Here is a 15,302-nt window from a genome sequence, read left to right as displayed (position 1 = left end):
GATATTTAGCTGCATTTAACTTGTGCCCTGAGACAGCATCTTGTTGGGTCACCCTTTAAGTCAGTCCTGTAGCTACTGTATTATTTATTTACAGTAGGTAAAGTTACTGCACTTTTCTGGTATGATAACGCAAAGGTTAATTTGAAAATTATGATTTAGAGATTTTTCAAACTAAAATTTAGAATGCCTGTTCTTATTTAACAAATTTTCTCTGATCAGTAAAGAGGCTTCGGGATGTGTAGATTGAATCAAAAGTTTTTTGAACACACAAGTTAATATTTTGATCATTATTAACTTATCTCTGGAAGGTATCTATATTATTTTAATATTGTCTTAATTGGAAATATGTTGCTGTTGAAGTGATACTGATTCAATGATACAATGTTCATTACAGAGTGTCCCTTGTCAATGACATATGAACAGTGTGCAATGCCCTGTGAAAGGATATGTATGTACCATCAGTCAGTCCTTCGACAGCATGGTGAATGTTTGGTAAGTAGCTTTGTCTCTTGACTGATTTTATTGTCATATTCGTGGCGATGTGTTAAATCTGTAGGGAGTCATGCAGTGCCTGGGAATGAAAAGTAATATGGTTTGTTTTGAGGAAGGGGAGGGTTACTCAGATTCCTTGGATCAAGAGCTCTTCATAATTATGGCAAACCTTCTCCCTGCCCTTCTTTTTTGAAGGAACTCAAATAATAGCAATAGAATCATTTAATTCTTTCAAAAACTGTGATTGTTTATCATAAGAGAATAGCTAGGAATTTAATGAAGTGTATTTGGAACCAGAATTGAGAATATAGACATAAATGTTTTGGACAGTGTAAATAATTTTGAAAAAATCCTTATGAAAATCTGGTCATTTGTTTTGCTTAATATTTACTACTGATTAATGCATATACAGTATCTCATCCTGTAAGATGAAACAATTATTCTTCTTCATTTAAATCAGTGAAATAATATAGACAGCCAAATAGACAATAACAATAATATTAATAAATTACTTTATTTAAACAAAATATACATTGAAAGTGTATTTAATGAAGTATGATCAATTTTTTTTAGTGAAGCCCATATTTCACAATTTTAGGCTCTACCTCAATAAATGTAATATTTTAGCAAAACATCACATCTATGAAATCTTCTGTAATAAGCTTGCTCATTTTTCTTTTAATGATTACACTGACCAATGTTTCTGGTTAATGTACCGTATGTGTACTTTTCAAAAGTGTTCAACAAAAGGCTACATGAAAGACTACTGTAGTTCAGTAATTCTAATCTCATGGTATCACTGACAAAAGTTTGATGTCTATAAAACAATGGTTGAGACACAGGAACTCTTCATAAATAGAGGAGTAGAATCTAACTGGAATAATGGAGTGCTGCAAGGATCTAGCATGGAACCAACCTTTGTGATATGCAGGAAGTTCTTAGCTTATAGGTCAGTTGATTTTTCATCTTACAAAACTGTTGTTTGTATAGAAATCATTTGTAAAAAGGATGGTTATGCTTCACACATTTTCATAGTGTGACTTGGTAGTGTCAGTGTGGTATAGTACATAAGCATATATACTGTACTAATACAGTACTTATATAATATATACTTATGTATTGTGTCACTGACAGTAATTGGAAAATTAATTGACTGCCAGATGCCCTGTTTGTAAGTACAGATGCATGCAACATGGAATGTTTGTGAGTCACTACCTGTACAGTATGTCCATTTTTGTAGTAAAAATATTTTGAGCAGTGTTTTCAGACTTACAGAGGATACTGAATTTCAAGGAAAAAGTGAAAAGTTAAAAAGACATCTATGCAAAATGACCTACTATTTAAATTCAGATTCAAAATTCAATTTCTTTATTTCTTTTATGCAGTATACTGATATTGTAATGTACATATAATAAAATATTGCTAGGCACAAAAGAAAGCCACTAATATGAAGTGCATTTTTGGGCAAACTAGTCCTAGTGCTTAAAGACTTACTTAGGAAATATTTTGTACAAATGATGTACAGTGGACCCTCAGTTATTGGCAGTAATCCATTCCGGAAGGCTAGCCTAAAACTGAAATGGCCGATAATTGAAATAATTATTCCCACAAGAATTAATGTAAATATAATTAATGCATTCCAGACTCCCAAAAATATTCACAAAAAAAAAAAAAATTCGAGATTTATTATAGTTTTACATACTCAAAAACAATGAGAACTAAATAAAATGAATACATGAACAATTAAATCAGTACAGTATTACATACCTTTATTGAAGACTGTTGTTGGCTTATGGAAGATAGGGAGGAGGAGAGTATTGTTTGGAAGGGGAATCCCCCTTCATAAGGCTTTGGGGTATTAAAGCCCTAATCTGGGGGTTACTTCTTTTCTTTGTCTTTTAATGCCACTAGGACCAGCTTGAGAGTCACTGGACCCCTGTCACACAAAATATCTGCCCAGAGAGCTCTGCTGCTGGCATCTCTTCAAGATTTCCCTGAAGTGGGACAAGGTTCTGTCACTGAACCTGTTGCAGATGTAGCATGTTTCAGTTTGGTCAGGGTGATATTTCTCAGCAAAAGCTTGCACCCTAGTCCACATTGCACAAATCTCCTTAATCTCCAAAGAAGGCACCTCCTTCACTCCCTCTTCCTCCTCCTCTGAAGCTGTGGTCTTGTGCTGTTCCAGATGAAGCTCTTGCAGCTCTTCAGTGGTTAACTCTTCCCTGTGGTCATCCACCAACTCTTCCACATCCTCACCACCCACTAACCTCCAACCCCATGGACTTGCCCAGAGATACAATGGATTCCACAGTAGGCATGGGGTCCTCAGGGTCAGCCCCAAACCCTTCAGAATCTCTCTCTTGGACACATTTTGGCCACAATTTTCTCCAAGCAGAGTTCAAAGTCCTGGAAATCACTCCCTCCCAAGCCTTACCTATAAGGCTTATGTAATGGAGGATATTGAAGTGATTCCTCCAGAACTCTCTTAGGGTCAAATCTGTGTCCAAGGTTACTTCAAAGCACCTTTGAAACACTGCTTTGGTGTAGTTTTTTGAAGTTAGAAATGACCTGCTGGTTAATGGGCTGGATGAGAGGAGTGGTGTTAGGAGGCAAGAACTTCACTGTGATGAAACAGAATTCCACAGACAATAGGTCTACCAAGTTTGGAGGATGAGCAGGAGCATTGTCCAGTACCAGGAGGCACTTGAGTGGCAATGTATGTTCCAGGAGGTATGTTTTCATACTCGGGCCAAACACAAATTTGCCTTGTGACCCATGCATTATTGTTAGCCCTCCACATCACAAACAATTTACTCTTGAAACCATTGTGCTTCTCGAACACTTTGGGATTTTCAGAGTGATACACCAGTAAAGGCTTCACTTTGAAATCCCCAGTAGTGTTAGCACAGAACAAAAGAGTAAGCCTGTATTTCATAGGCTTGTGTCCAGGCACGGTCTTTTCCTCCTTCGTAGTGTAGGTCCTCTTTGGCATTTTCTTCCAAAACAGGCCTGTTTCGTCACAACTGAACACTTGTTGGGGGAGGAATCCTTTAGCCTCTACGTACCCCTTGAAATCTTGCACAAAATTTTCAGCCGCACATTTATCAGAACTGGCAGCCTCTCCATGCCTTACCACACTGTGTATGCCACTACACTTCTTAAATCTCTCAAACCATCCTTTGCTGGCCCTAAATTCACTAACAGCAGCACTTGTTCCAAGCATTTTATTTACAAGATCCGCATACAACTGCTTTGCCTTCTCACAAATCACTGACTACAGTACACTATCTCCCGCTAATTGTTTTTCCCTGATCCACAACAATAATAACTTTTCTGTATCTTCCATTATTGGTGACCTTTGTTTCATTATCACATTTACTCCTTTTGCAACATCAGCTTCCTTGATTTGTTCTTTCTTTGTTAGGATGGAAGTGATGGTAGATTTGTTTTTCCCATACATCCTGGCAAGTTCCAACACTTGCATACCACTCTCAGATTTTCCAATCACTTCTCTCTTAAATTCCATCATGCTTCTCACTTTCTTTACCACAGTAACTTTACTAGGAACTTTCTTTGGGGTCATGCTTACTTATTTCGCAGTTGCACTTAATGAATAACAAAGAAAAACACTGATTTATAGCAAAATGTTTGGATGAATGAGCAGAAGCTTCCTCACTCAGCCAACGACACAGCTACACAGACTCAGGAACGCGAGACCATCTCTGGCTGATAAGCGAAATAACGTCCGATAACTAGAAGCCGAAAAATCTGCTGATAAGCGAGTTGGCCGGTAGGTGAGTTGGCCGATAAGCAGAACGGTTGATAACCGAGGGTTCACTGTATCATACAGAGATAAATTGATGGAAACTGAATGACTAGAGTTTTAGTGGTAATAAAGTACTTAAATGTTTTTGAGATTGTAACTCCATATTATATTGTCTTAATTAGCTATATGATGAAATTGTAATATACATAAATTGACTGTAATATATTTTTTTGTGATGCAACTGTGCCTGGTGTGATCTTTGTAATTTTTTTTGAGCTTCTGCTCATAGGATGACCATGGGGTTCACAATAAACAATATGAAATTCACAAATGGTTAAAAAGCTGTCAAATGCTGTTGATATTTGGTATAAACCTTTTTTTTTTTTTTTTTTTTTCTTGATATGAAGCCAAGGATTCTATTAGCTTTATTGCGAACACATAAACAATATGACTGCTGTTGAAAGTGGACATGTTATTAATGTGTGAATACGTAGCTTCCTATTACTCTTTATTCCCTTACTCCACCCCTAATGCTAACTTTGTGTTGGCACAACCAATCCTCCTTCGTCCACATAATCTTGTTAGTGGCTGAAATCTTTGTTGCCATGGATCTTCTATCAGAACAAGTAGGACTGTGACATTACTAAAGAAGCTAGTAATTAGTACATCCTGTAGGAAGACTGCAAACTTCTATCAGTAGCAGGTTGAAAATGTGGTGCAGAAGTTAATATTTCCGAGGGTCACATTAGTCAGTAATGTCTATTCCCATCTGGAACACAGCTAGAAAGTGAATGACTGTCAATGTGTTTTTTCTTTGGATCATCTTACCTTGATAGTAAACAGCCAATTATGTACAGAAATAAGCACATACTGTACATGTTTGTTTTCTAGTAATATACAGTGGTAAACTGTACAGTAATAAAAATGTTCTTTTATTTATGTACTATAAGAGAAATCAGTAGTTTTTCCATTGCAGCTTGATGATAACTGTGCACCTGGATGTGTTGAGAGAACCAAGACAAACACCTGTCCACCGGGCTTCTTCATGATTAACGAAGCAAGATGTGTTGCCATAGCAGACTGTAACTGCAGACTTCCTAATGGACAGGCTTTACCAGTAGGTTTCCAATATATAGTCAGAAAAAGATTTAAAATTACTAACCATTGTATTACAGTGAATAAAATGCTTCTTTGGTTATCCATTGAATGGATATATAATGTCTTTATATGTACTGTACTACATTGAAATAATATTGCTAACACTTCTTGATGTTTGTTGGGCATGACTTGCAGTATCTGATTTATTTAAGCTTTATACCTATCCTTGATTTTGAACAGAAACTAATGAAACTTACACTTTATACAGTTTAGAAAGCACTGGAATAAATTACTTTGCATGTTCTTGAGCAAGTAATAAGTTAATAGGAAGGAAATAAGATAGATTACTTTACAGGCTATTGAACAAAGAATGAGTTAGTAAAACTGAAGTAAGATAGATTACTTTGTATGCTGTTGAGTAAGTAATAATTTAATAGAAATGGAATAAGATAGATCACTTTATATGCTATTGAGCAAAGAATAAATTAGTCTACCACATAAACACTGTAGAGTGTCTAGTTTTAACCAGTCTGCATTATTTACCATTGCAAATTCTTTTTAAAGATATAGTAATTCATGTTTAAATTGTACTTAGTGAAAAATATCTACTGGCATGTGCACTAGATTATTCATAGTACTCACAGTATCTGTGAGCTATGTAGGTTGTGCTGCTCTTTAAGTTACCAATGTATAGATAACTAAGTCATAATTCTAGCTATATTTTGTCTGAACGAAACAGGCTGGTATATGGTATGATGTATCTACATGTGAGCGCTGCATGTGTCTTAACAACAATTTGTTGTGCAGTCATTCCGATGAGTGCGTTGACCTGCCTACTGAACCCACTCTTGTCACCAGTATGCTCCCTACCATAAAACACACACCAAGTTTTTCAACCACTTTTAATCCCTATGATCATATTGAAAGCTCTGTAAGGTATGTTATTGTGAAATTAAATTTCTACTCCATACTCCCTGTGTATATGTGCAACTGTACTCAGAATTTTGCTTTTGCCTGTAGCCTTATTTTCTTATAATTTGTTTGATGTCTGTAACTTGTTTGCTTTTGAGAAAAATTATTGTTAGTCATTTATTTTCCCTGGGTTTTCCCATTATACTGCAAATTGAATGATTTTGCAAATTACTTGATTTAGTAACCCTTTAACTGTCCAAATGTAGATCTATGTTCTTACCGCTAGCGCTCCAAACGTAGATCAGCATTTTATTTTTCATGATACCACTGGTAGTGTCATCCTGCCAGAATGTCTTATAACCTATGCCCTAAGTAAAGAGAAACAATTCTGGAACATGTGTAATACGTGTTCGGCAGGCCAGCTGGCTGGGTGGCCGCCTAGCTAGCTAGCTGGCTGGCTGGCCGGCTGGCTGGCCGGCTGACTGATTGACTTTGGCTGTCTTTATCTCCCTCTGTCTGCTCTATCTCTGTCTCTGTTTTTCTATCTCTGTCTCACAGGTACACATAAATACAGTTATTATTCATAGTGTAAATTACCTAGGATAACCCAAAAAAAATCTGGACAAAGTGCTATACTGTACTTGTAGATATAAGGCATAATAAGCATGACTGGCAAGTAATACGCATTTTCACTTGTTCAGGAATCAGATGTGATGACTCTGCATCATGTGTAATACCTGTTGGTTCATGAGAGACTCTCTCTCTGAGACAGAAAGAGAGACAAGCAGAGACAGGAAGACAGATAAGCAGAGACAGAGATAAACAGAGACAGAGCTAGACAGACACAGACAGACAGGGAGATAGACAGATACACAGACAAACAGATAGACAGGCATGTTTATGTGTAGCAGTGAAAACAAATAAATCCAAGGCAGTGCGTGATTATCAAACATCACTCCACTCCTGCACTGTCAGCAGTGGAGTGACACTCGTCTTACACCATGCTTCAAGGAGTTTCATATATACTCCAGCATGTCTAAATCATTGCTGGGACCTATAAATACTTTGTATGTATATATTTCTAGACAATAGTATGTGACCAAGGCAGGTGGAAATGTTCACCTGTCAGTGTGGCTGTAACTATTTGAGTGAGATTTCAGTGTCTAATATTAGTGTCAGAACAAACATTGGCTATGAAATCACAAGAACTACTTCAAATTTAATTATCAGAACATAAAAATTATATAAATTAAAAAAGAAACGAGGAAAAAAGGTATATCGGCAACACTTCTGCAAGCAGCAGGGCTCCATGTTGCCGTCAGGTGAGCATCCAGCACCTGCTTCGCGGCCTTATATCTCAGTAAGAACTAACCCTAAATTTTTTTTTTTTTGGTTTTATTACACACAGAAAACTGACCTCTTTAATTTTTTTTTTTTCAAAATATTCAGAACGCTGGGCAAGAGAACCTAGATCTGCATTTGGACAGTTAAGGGGTTAAGAGTTTAACAAAACACAAAAAATTAACATTTTTGCATGATAAACTTGCTCTTCATTTAATGTGCAGGAAAAGCATTCTAAGAAAAGGCAAGGACAGTCAGCTACAGCCTGACAGGCTGCTGCAATTAGCTGGAGGAGGTTTTAGTCTTCACCAGTCCTTGTGCTGAAAGACCTACACAGATTCAGTACTTCATGAATTATGTTGCTCTCTGAGAAAAGGTGTTTGATGATAATTCTTGCTACACGAACAGAGTTGTCCAGGGTAAATTTTTTCTTGTATTATGAGAGGGCTGAGTGTACTTTGTATCCAAACAAGTGTTCCCACTATATTTACTATTACTTCAAGCAATATTTTTGTGTCTGTATACATCCTACTACATCATACTATGCTACTGTTCAGTAGCATAGCATCTGGAGAGTTGTGTATTTATGTCTATTTCAATAGTTTACCATTTTATACAGAATGGCATTAAATCCAGAAAATATTTCCATCTCTGTTTACTCATTTATTTTACTATGATACAAAATATCAAAGCATATTCAGCATATACGTATTTGTTGTTTTTGTTAAGGCAGCTCTTTTTTTTATTAACACACTGGCCATTTCCCACCAAGGCAGCTCAGGTTATGTATATATATACTGTATTTGCTCTTTTACTGGGAAGTTATTAAGCTACTTAGTACTGAAGAATGCATTTTAACTTTGCACTACAGTATTACATTAGTATAAATGTAGTTAGTAACTGATCAGTTCAGTAGGTCTCTTGATATTTATGACTTTATAATGGCTTTATGTATTGCTGCTACAAGTGATTAATAGTATTGGTAGTAATGAGCATGTGAAATTATGTTACAATAAAGTTGCTCTACATTTAATATATACTGTTCTGTATATTGCCAGATGTAATGACTGGTCACCCTACTATAAAAAAGAAGAGAAGGAGAGTGAGGGGTTAATTTTGAGTTTGGATATGCTTCGCACTCGCAGAGAATTTGTCTGTGAAAATCCAGTTAATGCAACCTGCAGAGAAGTTATTAGTAAGTATCATTTTTAATAATGCACTTTGATTATAGCCTTCAATTACATATATAGGTAGTAGGTTGGTAAACAGCAACCGCCCAGGGAGGTACTACCGTCCTGCCAAGTGAGTGTACAACGAAAACCTGTAATTGTTTTACATGATGGTAGGATTGCTGGTGTCTTTTGTCTGTCTCATAAACATGCAAGATTTCAGGTATGTCTTGTTACTTCTACTTGCACTTAAGTCACACTACACATACATGTACAAGCATATATATACACACCTCTCTAGGTATTCTTCTATTTTCTGTCTAGTTCTTGTTCTTGTTTATTTCCTCTTATCTTCATGGGGAAGTGGAACAGAATTCTTCCTCTGTAAGCCATGCGTGTTGTAAGAGGCGACTAAAATGCCGGGATCAAGGGGCTAGTAACCCCTTCTCCCGTATAAATTACTAAATTTAAAAGAGAAACTTTCGTTTTTCTTTTTGGGCCACCCTGCCTTGGTGGGATATGGCCGGTGTGTTGAATGAAAGATTTATATTTCTGAATTAATCATAAAATATGTAATTACTATATATATTAGGTCTATTTACATAAAGCTGTTCTCAATATTCCTCATCCAGTTTTTCTTAATTTTAACAAATGCAGTAATTATCATTAAGTAACCCCAAGTCAGTTTTGAGTAGCTATTTTATAAAAGCACTAACACACAATATCCTTCCACAGCCAAGCTTCCTGCTGCTGCTCTTGGACAAATATTAACCTGTGATGCAGTGGAGGGTCTCAAGTGCTTGAATTTAGATAATGACAAGGACTGTTATAACTACGAAATCTCATTCTTCTGTGAATGTGATGAAACAACCCCTGTGTCAACAACTGTTGTCAGTAAGTATTGCTAGGCTCTAGATATATTTTGGGAAGACTAGAAGATTAATGCCTCCATTTTGTGCTTTAGTGACTTACAGGAAGTGGTTTCAAATATGAGCATGATTAGTGAAGACTTAATTAACACGATAAACAAATGCACCCTTGGAGATGTGCTTTCCAGAATGAGATTAGATTACAACAAAGTTAAGCTTTCACAAACATAACAATTGCATCCCTTCTCTGGGAGTCATTCATAACACATGGTCATCGGTAAGCCTGTTGACAGTATTGAGTTTGCAATATAAGCAAGAAGCCTTCAAGAACTTGCACTGCCACAGCTAACAGCGAAACACTTAATATATAGCCTAACCCATTACTGTTTTGATGAAAAATAATCAAAGCAATTTTGGAGTGGTGTATAAGAAAATTTTCATTTGGACCACTGTGGTAATGAAATTCTTAATCTGTTTTTCAATGAGTTGACTCATAGTTCCTATAGCAACTATTGTACTGGGTAATCACCTCAGAAATGCACATGGTGATCTAAACCAGTCATCTAATACACCAAATATCATGAACATTTTATACAATAAAATAATATATATATTTTTAACACCTCCTCACCTCCCACCACCAAACACCTCCTCACCTCCCACCAAGACAAGGTGACCTAAAAAAACGGAGGGGGGGGGGAACACATTCACTGTCATTCACCCAGTTGTTGTCTTGCCTGAAGTGCTGACACCATATTTCAGATGACCCTTAACCCTTTGAGGGTTTTCGTCGTACTAGTACGTCTTACGCGTAGGGGTTTTTGACGTACTAGTACTCATAAATTCTAGCGGCCTCAAATCTAGTGGGAGAAAGCTGGTAGGCCTTCATATGAAAGAATGGGTCTATGTGGTCAGTGTGCACAGTCTAAAAAAAATCCTGCAGCACACAGTGCATAATGAGAAAAAAAAAACTTTGACCATTTTTTTTTAATAAATCAGCGACTTTGCAGTGTATTTTCGTATGGTATTTATTGTTGTATTCTAGTTTTCTTGGTCTCATTTTATAGAATGGAAGACATATTACAGAAATTGAGATGATTTTGACTGGTTTTACAATGAAAGGTGCCTTGAAATTGAGCTCAAAGTAGCAGAAATGTTTGATTTTTACCAAACTTCAAAAGTAAACAAATCGTGCCAAGCGTGCAATACACGTCAACTGGTGAGTCTAATATTCTTTCACAAGTGCACCAATAATATTTATACCATTTTTTACACTAATGCAGTAGTCTGCATAACAGTAAATCTTATATTTTTTGTGAAAATAAAAATTCAAAGTGGAAAGCAAACGAATATAAGAGGGGCCTTGAGACGTGACTAATGACTAGAGGAAATGTCATTTTAGTGCCAGGAATGTCTTTCTTGTTTATTCTGGACCCTATTCGGAAATTGGCATCTTCTGAAATTTGTGTGAAATTGGCAAAATTGCTAAATTCTGACCACTGTACTGGATAGTTGAATTTCATAAATGAGTGGTTACTTGCACCCATTCGATAGAAAAAATGGAGTTCTAGCGAAATATTCATGTTTTTTGTCGATTAAGTCTGATGTTCTAGCCCCTAGCACTCAAAACTTCCTTTACCCCCTCCCTTAAACATTTCCTGGGATGACCCCTACCTCTCCTTCCACCTCTTATTCATTTTGTTTTGGTACATTGTTTCTAAATGCACAAATCACTTCAACAACCCCTCCTCAGCTTTCTGAGTATTACTTTTTGGTAACTCCACATCCTCTTTTAATACCCACGCTCTGAATTTACTGCATAATATTCACATCACACATCACCCTCAAATATGACATTTCCAATGCCTCCATTTTCATCCTCGCTGTAATATTCAGTGTCCATTCTTCACACACATATAACAGTGTTACCACCACTATATTCTGGTACATTGTGTTCTTTTTGCCTCCATGGATATAAGGTTCTTTGTCTGCACAGATACCTCAACACACCACCCACATTTTTTCCCCAAGCCAGTTCTCTGGTTCAGTGCCTCTTTCATAGACTCATCTGATGACAGATCACCTCTCAGATATCTGAATACATTAATTTTGTCCATACTCCCTCCCTCCATTATAATATCCACTCTTTCATTTCCTAGATTTTTTTTTTGTTTGTTACTCTCATCACCTTGCTCTTACCTGTGTTCATTTTTAATTTCCTTTTTTTTATATACTCTCCCAGATTCATGTACAGTATAACTTTAACAATGTCTTGTGTGAACTTAGAAAACTAGTGAAGAATCTCTCTTCATGGTTACATGAATGATTAACCAGTGATTCATTCATGTGTATAACAGTTCACATCTAGAAATTTAGGGGAAGCAGCTGGTGTTTTAACCCTTTGAGGGTTTTCGTCGTACTAGTACGTCTTACGCGTAGGGGTTTTTGACGTACTAGTACTCATAAATTCTAGCGGCCTCAAATCTAGTGGGAGAAAGCTGGTAGGCCTTCATATGAAAGAATGGGTCTATGTGGTCAGTGTGCACAGTCTAAAAAAAATCCTGCAGCACACAGTGCATAATGAGAAAAAAAAACTTTGACCATTTTTTTTTAATAAATCAGCGACTTTGCAGTGTATTTTCGTATGGTATTTATTGTTGTATTCTAGTTTTCTTGGTCTTATTTTATAGAATGGAAGACATATTACAGAAATTGAGATGATTTTGACTGGTTTTACAAAGAAAGGTGCCTTGAAATTGAGCTCAAAGTAGCAGAAATGTTCGATTTTTACCAAAATTCAAAAGTAAACAAATCGTGCCAAGCATGCAATACACGTCAACTGGTGAGTCTAATATTCTTTCACAAGTGCACCAATAATATTTATACCATTTTTTACACTAATGCAGAACTCTGCATAACAGTAAATCTTATATTTTTTGTGAAAATAAAAATTCAAAGTGGAAAGCAAAAGAATATAAGAGGGGCCTTGAGACATGACTAATGACTAGAGGAAATGTCATTTTAGTGCCAGGAATGTCTTTCTTGTTTATTCTGGACCCTATTTGGAAATTGGCATCTTTTGAAATTTGTGTGAAATTGGCAAAATTGCTAAATTCTGACCACTGTACTGGATAGTTGAATTTCATAAATGAGTGGTTTCTTGCACCCATTCGATAGAACAAATGGAGTTCTAGCGAAATATTCATGTTTTTTGTCGACTAGTACAGTGAAATTGGCCGAAAATGGGGCTCAAAGTGGGCAAAATCGCCGATGCGTAAACATCGCCGAGACCGCTAACTTTGCGAGAGCATAATTCCGTAAGTTTTCTATCAAATTTCAAACTTTTGGTGTCTTTATGATCGGGAAAAGATTCTCTATATTTTCATAAGAGAAAATAATTTTTTTTTTTTTTAAATTTGGCCGACCCTGAGAACGAGTTTCGGAGAGGGCCTGTCGACCCTCAAAGGGTTAAAAAAAGTTAATGACATAATTTTTTTTCTGATGGTGCTCATTCTAGATTATGAAAAATTTATAATGCTCTGCATTATATAAATCAAGTCAGACCCCAGACTCTCATCTCATTTTATGCTGAAATACCTTATTCTATTTTAGACAATACTGTATTAATTTGAGATTCTCCATGAAAGAGAAGTTTATGTAGAGTACATATATTTATTGACTATTCCACATTCATTTTGTAATTCAAATTGTAATTAGAGTGTACTCCATAATATCAAGTACAAAATTTGTTTTCCCAGTAGTTTTACTTGTGTCAGTGTGCAAAATTGTGATGTGTCTCAATAATGTAAATAATTTCTCTTGTTTATCTGTTGTGACTGAGCAGCTCTGGGATCAACTACTACTCTGGTACCATGTGATGCCTGGTCACCATGGATCAATGACATTAAACCCTGGCAGGCAGATGGTGATACTGAATTCAAGACTTTACAACAGCTGCGAGACAATTACCAGTTTTGTCTGGAGGTTAGTATATGTCCTGGTAGTATATGCTTGCCAACTTAAATTTATAATGTTTCAACTTATCAAAGAATCATTTGTAACATTGAAACTATTAGCTTTTATAAGAAAGCAATACCAAGTATGATCATGTGTCAAGTTTTTAAACACAGATACACTTTCACTAAGCAATTATTTTATCACTAGTAATATTTTTTTTGACCTCATTCATATATTGGGGGTCCCAGTGTTGATTTTATCCTCATGTCATAGTATGGAAGCTGTCACATACTACTGACTTGATTACAAATCTTTTTAACCGAAACATATGTACAGTTAAGTAGAAAATGGACACAAAAGAAAATTATGTATGTTTTCTAGTTTCATTATCACCAAAAATGTTTTGTCATTTTTGCATTGATATATTAATTTTCCAAAAGAGTGCAATATGGACAGCTATTCAACATATATATCAGGCACTTCTTCAACAGTCTTTGTATAATATCCTTGACATTTTGTTGGGAGTGACATCTAAATTGTCATATCTGGGTGCATCTAAAAAGACAGTGATTATCTGTGAATGATGGTCAGAGTGTTTCTTCCTTTTTTGGGTCACCCTGCCTCAGTGGGAGATGGCTCGTGTGTTGAAAAAAAAAAATGATCTCTTGTACAGTACATGGAAAAAACATAGTTATGCAGTGCATTTCAAACGGACTTATTAAATTTATAATAAACTAACTATAAAAAGTATATTATATAGAAGTTCATGAGAATTTAATGAAGTGACAAGGCGGTAGGAGAATGAAGTACAGTAAGTTTTCTTCTTAGTGAAAAGAGGAAAACAAATACAAAATTAATTAATTGGTGGTATGTATGTAGTTTGTCATGAGAAATATGAATATTTTTTCATAGTTTGAGACTTAGTCATATGATGATCTAGGAACCATTTTGATTACTAGACTAAATCCTTTCACTGACTCACCAGTCATCCTTATAACATATTAAAAAACAACTTCATAAAATGTAATAGTAGGTTTTTTACCCCCATACAAAAATCAGCGGATCACCACATAGATGTTCCTACAAACTGCTTTTCTCTGCTTGTAGGTCCCTGTTCAAAGCTGCTACATGGCCTCTGTGTTGCAGCTCTTTTTGTAAAATTGCTTTGTATTCTTGCACAATAAACCTTCACCATGGTTGCTCACTATATTTATAGATGGAGCAGTAAGAGCAGTGAATGCTTGGGTGTTGGCAAGAGGTGTGGGGTTAAAATATAAAGAATCTAACACGAAGTGAGAGTTGTCACATTTGCTCTTTGCTAATGACACTGTGCTTTTGGGAGATTCTTTGGAGAAGTTGCAGAGGTTGGTGGATGAGTTTGGTAGGGTATGTAAAAGAAGGAAGTTAAAAGTGAAAATAGGAGAGAGTAAGGCGATGAGGATTACAAAAAATTAGGTAACGGAAGATTGGATATCAGTTTGGAGGGAGAGAGTATGGAAGAGGTGAATGTGTTCAGATATTTGGGAGTGGACATATCAGCAGATGGGTCTATGAAGGATGAGGTGAATCATAGAATTGATGAGGGGAAGAAGGTGAGTGGTGCACTGAGGAGTCTGTGGAGACAAAGAAATTTATCCATGAAAGCAAAGAGGGGAATGTATGAGAGTATAGTTATACCAACACTCTTGTATGGGTGTG

The 15,302-nt window shown here is 36.1% G+C and overlaps 1 protein-coding gene across 1 annotated transcript in view; it reads left to right on the top strand.

The window, feature by feature from the left end:
• The window catches only part of LOC128697451 (hemocytin-like), a gene marked incomplete in the record, with an annotated part of 289,908 nt that overhangs the window by 140,093 nt on the left and 134,513 nt on the right, over positions 1–15,302 (top strand). Inside the window, 6 exon segments of the mRNA XM_070094123.1 lie at positions 395–492; positions 5,235–5,375; positions 6,096–6,292; positions 8,668–8,804; positions 9,514–9,672; positions 13,492–13,631. Of these exon segments, the coding sequence (XP_069950224.1) occupies positions 395–492; positions 5,235–5,375; positions 6,096–6,292; positions 8,668–8,804; positions 9,514–9,672; positions 13,492–13,631 (872 nt within the window).

The sequence above is a fragment of the Cherax quadricarinatus genome, chromosome 44 (assembly GCF_038502225.1).
Source record: "Cherax quadricarinatus isolate ZL_2023a chromosome 44, ASM3850222v1, whole genome shotgun sequence".
NCBI classification, from domain to species: Eukaryota; Metazoa; Arthropoda; class Malacostraca; order Decapoda; family Parastacidae; genus Cherax; species Cherax quadricarinatus.
This window is presented reverse-complemented; position numbering and strand designations above follow the sequence as displayed.